Raw genomic sequence first — 8,065 nt, 5'->3', positions numbered from 1 at the left:
AATGAATATGTAAATTATGTCTGTAAATTTTTTAAAATATAGGTGAAATGTCTCCCCTAATTTTGAAATGGATAACCAAAATTGCGGATTATACAAAAAAGAAAGACCAAAACTGTATTTCAGTCAAGTTATTATTTAATTCATATTTAATTAACATAATTACCATGCTTGTAAATGTTATTGATAGAAATAATAATATTTAGTCTTTATCAAAAATAAATAATGGTAATGTTTCATCGTTTTTCTTCATTCTTTTCTTTTTTAGGTATACCTTTTTTTATTTTTTGTAATGTAGAATTACAAGGTATGGTTTAAAATATTCAAAGTTTTGAAAGCTGAAAAAAAATGAAAAAAAAAAAAGGTTGAAAGGTCTAAAAAAAAAGTTATATAATGTGCATAATTTGAGAGGAAAAAAATACAAAGTATGGAAAATTTAAAAAATCAATTCAGATAAATGCATAGTTTAAAATGATTAAAAGATAAAATATGCTAATTAAGCATCACACATTCTTCTTAAATAATATGTTCACGTTAGACAGAATCGTATCGAACACCGACACTCGTAGAATATGTACGGTTCTAACCAAATTTTAATAAAAGATACAATATATTAATTTTTTAAAAATTTAAATTTATTGTATAAATTTTTATTATAATTATAAAAATAAAGAACAAATTTTTTAACAAATCATAAAAAATATATTTCTGTTAAAAAAATCTGAAATATACTTGTACAGATAAATCTTTTATTATCAATTTATATAATATAATATAAATATGTATTTCGTATTCTATATTTTAAAAATTATAAATTCATTTCTTCGTCCGTGTCTTTTTGTCTGCTACATAAATATAAAGTCATAAAACAAATTAAAGCTAAAAGTATCTATGGCATCGATCTTTATGAACGAAGCAGTGTGGAACACAAGATAGCAACACGATGCCACGTGTGTGCACAAGATGACACGTGCTATTCTCACATAAAACCCACTTTGACTCGTTTTCTCACTCTCCTACATTCATCTTTGGTTCCTCCAGATTCTATGGATGTCATTGGTTGTCACACTGCCACGTCAGCAACACAACCTCTGATATTCTGAACCCAAATTTCTTCCTCCTTAAAAATTAGAACATACAATTTCTAATTATCAACAAAAAATATCAACAATTTATTAGTTTAATTTTTATGTCATTTCATTTCTAGTTTCAACTTTCATCTAGACAGGTTTCTGTTCTTGGTCTTTCGAATGGCCAAGTTACTGTCTCCAGTGTACACAGAACCTCTCAAACTGCATAACCCATTACTCAATTTTTGTTCCAGAAGCTCATGGAGGATGCTGCCAAAGACTGCAACCCCCATGAACTTTGTGACAAACAATGGCAAACGAAGAGGGTGTGGCAGGGTTAGAGTTGCTGCTGGGGAAAAGTCGTTTTCAACAAGTGAGGCTGTTGCAGATGACTACTATGCAGTTCTTGGTCTGGTAATGTATCACACTTTCATCTTTCCTCTGTTTCATTATGCTAAAAATACTCTTACATGCTAATAATAGTAAAGATTTTCATTTATATATATATATATATATTATTTCATTCAGTCAAAAGTAAGATATGATTGGATGGCAGTTATTTACACTGACAGGCCTGTACTATTCATCCAATGAGAAAAATATAATTATAAATGGAAGTCCTGTGAAATGAATAATAAAATATTCTTTTTATGAGTTTTATATAACTCGAGAATTTATTTGCACTCATTTTGTGATTGATTTTCAATAGGGTAGCTTGATTTATTCATGGTGGGTCTTTTTCATTGGACTAACTTTTCGAAGTCATATCTAAAATTATTTATAATTTATTGATACACATCTAAAATGATTTCTTATTAGTTGATAAAGTAAAAAATTTAGACTCAACTGATTGGTTGTTCCATTTCACTAGCTTCCTGATGCCACTCCAGCACAGATCAAGAAGGCCTACTACAATTGCATGAAAGCTTGCCATCCAGACTTGAGTGGAAATGATCCTGAGACGACCAATTTCTGCACGTTCATCAATGAAGTTTATGGGGTGGGTTTCATTTGAATATTCGAAAGTTTAAATCTTGTGAAAAATGTTATTCAAGTTTGTTTCTGTATGTATATAGTAAACTGACTGTTGCAGTGCAGGTGCTCAGTGATCCCATCCAGCGCATGATTTATGATGAAATTCATGGGTATTCTTTGACTTCCATTAACCCTTTTCTGGATGAGTCCAGTCCAAAGGATCATGTTTTTGTGGATGAATTCAGCTGCATAGGTACTGTCTCTCATTCTAGAAACTATAAAATTTTATCTTATATGTTCATAGATGTTGCTTCTTTGTTTTTGTTATCTCAACTAGAACTATTCCAAGGCATGTTAAGTAATTGTACTTCAAATCCTTGGCAGGCTGCAAAAATTGTGCCAATGTAGCCTGTGATGTGTTTGGCATAGAGGAGGAATTTGGAAGAGCCAGAGCATACAGTCAATGCGGGAAATCTGACTTAGTTCAACAGGCTATTGATAGTTGGTATATCTATAAGCATCACTCTAATCACCCAATTTTGTGTCAGTAGTTTCCATTAACATGATTAATTTTAAACACACAGCTTCTGCTCTTCAATTAAACTTTACTTGTACAGCCTTTCTGTATTTCTTATCTATTTTTTTATGGTTTGTTTTGTAAAATTCCTGATCCAATTTATTACTAAGATTAATTACCAGAACTGGGGGGGTGTATGGCTGCACTAGAAAAGCATATTGGTTGTTAATTATCATACTGTGTTACTGATTAGATGAGTGCTAGCAAGGCACACACTATTGATTGAGAATTATCGAAAACTACAAAATGGGAAGGAGTAAAATTTGCAATTTTCAATTAATTTCATCTAATAAAAGAGTGTGTTCAAAAGAATATACAAAAGATTATGTTGCTATCATTTCTCTAATTATTTATATACCCTTTGCCTGCTACATAAAAATGTCTCAAATCTGCTAAGTGTTAACTCAAATGATGTTAATTCCAAATGCTCAACCCTCCAGGATCAGCATGGTTCCTCTGCTAATATGGTTATGTTTTTTTTATCAGTCTCTGGAGTTGAGGGTCACGATCTACCATTTTTTAAGCCTTTGACATTTAGAATGTTGAGATGTATGAGATGGGAATCAAATATCTAGAAACAAAAAGAAAAGTAAAATCACCACTTACTCCTTTCCTAGGTGTGTTAGTATATCATAGATTAATATAGGAATAAGCAAGGTTTTCAAACATGGTTCATGATCACAATTATAGCCAGAATGTCAAGGTTTTTTCCATCTTTGCGACCACAATGAAACTGAATTTATTGTTGTATCAGCCACATTTATCTGTAATTTCTCGCAATATCAAGGATTGCCACAGAACTGTAACCATGACTTAAAATTGTTGGAAAAATGCTTTCTTTCTTCAATATATTTTTAAATCTCGATTGTTGCCATGGGGCACTTGAGTTTTTCAGACCATTGGTATGACAAAAACACTGCTTGTGAACGTACTAGGCTAATGGAGATTTCAGAAGATGATTTAACAATAACTTTTGTATTTTAGCCCTGTTGACTGCATTCATTGGACATCAGCTGCACAACTATCATTGTTAGAAGATGAAATGCGCCGTGTAGAAAGAGTCAATGTAAGAGCAAATTTAAAAAGTCTACTTCTTCTGGATCTTTTTCTCCTTGTAGTCTCTATTCTTAATATATTGTGGTCACTTTTTTTCTGTTAGATGGCTACTGATATCAGAAACAGTTTTAACCAAGCAGCATATGGTTATAAGTTTTCAACCGTAATATTTCTTGATTATTTATGATCAATTTTCTTAATCCACAATTTAGCTAATATGAACATTTTTTAAAATGCATGCAGTTTGTCTCTCTTAGTAATGATCACGAAGTTTCAGTCTTTTAGGTAATCAATGTGCTAAAATAAGGTGGCTCTTTTTCTACAAAATGGTAGACATTATAATCGCATCACCAAATCCAAACGACTCAGGATTAGCAAAAACTGTTCATGTTCTAGTTAAGCTTTTTGTGTACCATTAATACCTGTACTGAGCAGAGTAAATATGGACAGGTTGCCTTAATGCTTTCAGGAATGGGATCAGCATCAACTGATGTTTTTAGAATGGTAAGCATAACTGGTGTTTAAATGTTCAGAGATTTTCTTCCAAATTTTTAGCTACATTACATTGGGCTATCTTGGTTTAAAATAAGGTTGAATTGAATCATCATCTTCTTTATGCCCCACATCTTGGCTGAGACTTTCCGACTCCTGAAACAATGTTTGAAAAGTCTTGAAAACATGGATGAAGAAAGCATTTTTTTTCATAATATTTCATGGTAGCACTATCATCATTGAAAATCTTTTAATCAGTAAGTATGCTTAGGATTGTAGTTTTGTAGCATATATTGTAATGTACTATTTGTGTTCTGTTTCCTCTAACACAATTCAACCAAACTAAATGACAGGCAAGTTCAAGATGGGAAAAGAGGCAGGCAAAAGTTTTGGTAACAACTCATCCTCAATCACTTTCTTCTTTTCATAATTTAGTGGGGAATCACTCATTTGCATCCTGTTATTCGTGTGGAATTTATCATTGATTTGTCCAACTAACCTCTGGAAAGTGTAGGTTCTTATGGTATTAAAAATGAAAGCAAACTACCAATTGGTTGATATTAGTTTGGTCTCTTAAGAAATTTGATTGACATTCCTTTATTTCTTGAAAGGTAGAAAGTGTCATCATGTTTGTCCTTCTGTTTTTAAAACATGTCACTTCTTCAAAGACTAAATTTATGTTCCCAGTTGTTGAGAAACCAAACTGAACTCAACCCAATTTTTCTGACCAAAAGGGTAGTCTTGGTATTACCAAGCCCAAAGCCTGCGCAGGAGATTCCTGTCCAAAAAAATTATTTCTCATTGGTCATTTGCTTTAATGGATTCACGGTAACTATTTATTCTAATCATACAAGTAAATCAGTTATTCTGAACATGATTTTCTGAAAATACTTTTGTTAAATTTGATATAAAAGGAGTATAATGTTTATATTTCAGTCCGTTTGCCCACTTAGTGACAGAAAGTTTCAAATCTAGAATGCTTATTTTTCTAAGAAAAATAGGAGGATCATGCAGTTTATATGATACAATATTTATTGAATAATGCAGAACCTTTTTCGAATATTCTTAGTCCATAGGTTTATAGGGATGTCTCAATTACTTATTTTACATTAAGAAAGGGTGTTTGTAACTAATGCGAATCTTCATTCAACAAAAGTATTTCACACCATCTGCAATGTCTCTTGGGTACAAAAAATTGTGATTCTTTCCTAGTTTCACGGCATAAAAAGCATGTTTAGTGAACGACTAAACATTGATGTGTATTTTGCAGGAACAAGCAAGATTGAGAATGATGAAGGAGAAAGGTTCTGATAAAGCAGATATGTTCTGGAACAATCTCTGGGGCAAACCAAAAGACTTAAGTTCAGGTATTGGACGTGAAATTGCAAAAGGTTTCTATAAATGTTATTGGAAAATATACAGTATCTGCCAATGGTTTCCTTTTTCAATTGTTTTGTTTCAGAACTTTATTTCAGCAATTCCTTATCAGTAAGCTTGATTATTTGATTGTGATAACTACAAAAGTTCAAAAAGGTTTTTACCCCGTGAATCAATAAGAAAATTTTGTAGATAAAACATTAAAGTAGTTATTACAAAATTAAACAGTTTTAACACTATTTGATGACAGGTAAAAGAACGTGAACATTATTAGTGGATTCCAATTAAATTGAATTTCACAGTACTATTATGTGAAGGTTATATTATTGATGTGTTGCAAATGTTAACCATTATGCAGAGGAGGAAATGAAAGAAAGAGCAAAGAGGGCTGCTGCTGCTGCTAGAAGATGGAGAGAATACTCAAGAAGGGGTGTTGATAAGCCTCCCACATTTAAACTTCCAGAGGCAGCTTCCAGCAAGGACTAGTGACCACTATTTTCCTCATAGTTCTCCCTATAGCATCCATTCCCATGTAATTAGTTCATCCATAGCATCTCAATGAATCTCATAAGCTTATTTCTCATTTAACAATCCCTCATTGTATATGCTGCAATGCAACACTAATTAAAGTAAAATTAATACTAGTGGATGATTTATAGCAAATACAAGGATGAATAAAAGAAAGTTAAGTTCAAAGCAGTGATGCAATTCCCTTCTCTCTGCTATTTCCATTTCAATTGCTACCTTCGGCATATCTAAATCAAACTAACAAGCAGTGCAGTAAGATGTATTGCTGAAAGGAGGAACAAAACATGAGAGGTGCAGAACATTGCCCTTCAATTGAAAAGTAAGATCTTAGGAAAACACTCAAAACAGTAAATTTAATGGTAACCCATGTGATCAAAGAAATAGAAATAAAGAACAGTATGTATTTCATAACACTCTAAAGAATTAAGTGAAGGAGGAATAGTGTGTTTATTGGGCAAAAAACCACTGGGTGACAAGTGTAGACTGGGACAATCTTTGATGTGAATGCACAACAAATATAATTATGAAGATGGGAAAGTAATGTTTTGTTTTATCTAGGAGCAAGTGGTCATATCCTAGGATATTGTTTGGGTTTTAGAGGATTTATATAGATAGGGTTGATATTTTCTAAAGATTGATGATGTTGTGAGGGTTGGAAACCCTTTTACTCTTTATCCTCTCTTCTTTTTATTAAATTTTCTAATGTGAATCATTGATTATGTAATCATCATTGTTCATATATTTTATTCTCTAAATTTCAGTAGCCAAATCCAAAAAAAATTAGATAAAATTATGAATTAAGTACGATTATAATCAATTATTAGATAAAAGAATTTTCAATCACGAAACATAACCTGTTCACACATACTTATAAAAACAATATAAGTGATTTTAAAATGAATTTTTTTTAATTGTCGAGTGATGTTGTTTTATTCAAAATTGCAATTGTATATAATAGTTCTATCAAATAATTAAAGGTTATAAAATAGATAAATAATTGATGTAAAATTGACTTAAATGTGGCACAATAAGGACAAAATTGAGGAGGCTTAAGAAAACATCAATGGAGTTCAATGCCTTCTAAATGATGAACCAAACTCATGAACATGAGTGTCATCTCCTTACACAACAAAATACCGAATAGGAAACTAGAATAGAATGCGGAAATTGAAAGGAAAGCAAGAACAAAACATTAAACCGGATAGAAACACAATATAAAAGCAAATGAACCGATTGAAATGAAGAATTAAGTGCATAATTAAAAAAGAAACATAAGAACAACAAGAACAATCAGTAAAATTGAAGAACAAGACAATATAATTGAATAGAATTTGATTATAGGTGCGGAAATGGAAATGGAAGATGAAGCAAGAAGGACTTATGTGAATGAAACCATGGAAGGGAAGAACACGCCACTTGGATGGTGATTGATCCAAGATAAGTGCAAGATGCCGCCACTTTAGAGCTTTCCAAACTCACAAGATAAGACTAGTAGAAGGAGAACAATTCTCACAACTCACACAATTTTAGTATAGTAACTTTTCTTCAAATTCCAAATCTGAATTTACATGAGCATAGCACCTCTATTTATAATGTGAGAGGGCTGAAATTAAAATGGGAAAATTCAAATGAGATGCATTTGAATTTGGCACTAATTACATGTCACAAGGGAGGTGTGACTTGGTTTCTTTCTTTGGCACCTCCTAAAACTACACCTACACCTTCTTTTTATGTCACATGGAAGGTGTGACTTATCTTTGTAGATTAACATCCCTTATATCTATATCTACACCTTCCTTTTATGTTCTACATAAAACCTACTCTACTTTTATTTATTCTTTACTATTTGGACCCTTTATGTGAGCCCACTTATTTACAACATTTTGCTAATTATTTTAAGAAGACTAATAGGAAGAACTTCAAGTGTTTTGGCCCTTGTCCATTCCTCCTTGTGATGAAGTCTTTCTTTGCTTGTTGAGATGACCCTTCAAGT

General features: G+C 31.8%; 1 protein-coding gene across 1 annotated transcript; it reads left to right on the top strand.

Moving 5' to 3' along the window:
• Positions 1–1,010: 1,010 nt before the first annotated feature.
• Positions 1,011–6,240, top strand: LOC137826113 (chaperone protein dnaJ C76, chloroplastic-like). Its single transcript, XM_068631976.1, has 9 exons — positions 1,011–1,481; positions 1,939–2,067; positions 2,166–2,295; positions 2,427–2,547; positions 3,604–3,685; positions 4,126–4,179; positions 4,521–4,559; positions 5,438–5,534; positions 5,903–6,240. Exons 1-9 carry the CDS (start codon positions 1,248–1,250, stop codon positions 6,028–6,030), a joined length of 1,014 nt encoding a protein of 337 aa, XP_068488077.1. The 5' UTR covers positions 1,011–1,247; the 3' UTR covers positions 6,031–6,240.
• The last annotated feature ends 1,825 nt before the right edge of the window (positions 6,241–8,065 follow it).

This window comes from Phaseolus vulgaris, chromosome 11 (genome assembly GCF_000499845.2).
Source record: "Phaseolus vulgaris cultivar G19833 chromosome 11, P. vulgaris v2.0, whole genome shotgun sequence".
NCBI lineage: Eukaryota > Viridiplantae > Streptophyta > Magnoliopsida > Fabales > Fabaceae > Phaseolus > Phaseolus vulgaris.
This window is presented reverse-complemented; position numbering and strand designations above follow the sequence as displayed.

Excerpts from the sequence above, each read along its gene's own strand:
- LOC137826113 (XM_068631976.1), top strand. The coding sequence starts at position 1,248 with ATGGCCAAGTTACTGTCTCCAGTGTACACAGAACCTCTCAAACTGCAT. Across the intron at positions 2,548-3,603 it reads CAACAGGCTATTGATAGTTG|CCCTGTTGACTGCATTCATT; the intron begins GTATATCTATAA and ends TTTGTATTTTAG. Across the intron at positions 4,180-4,520 it reads CAACTGATGTTTTTAGAATG|GCAAGTTCAAGATGGGAAAA; the intron begins GTAAGCATAACT and ends ACTAAATGACAG.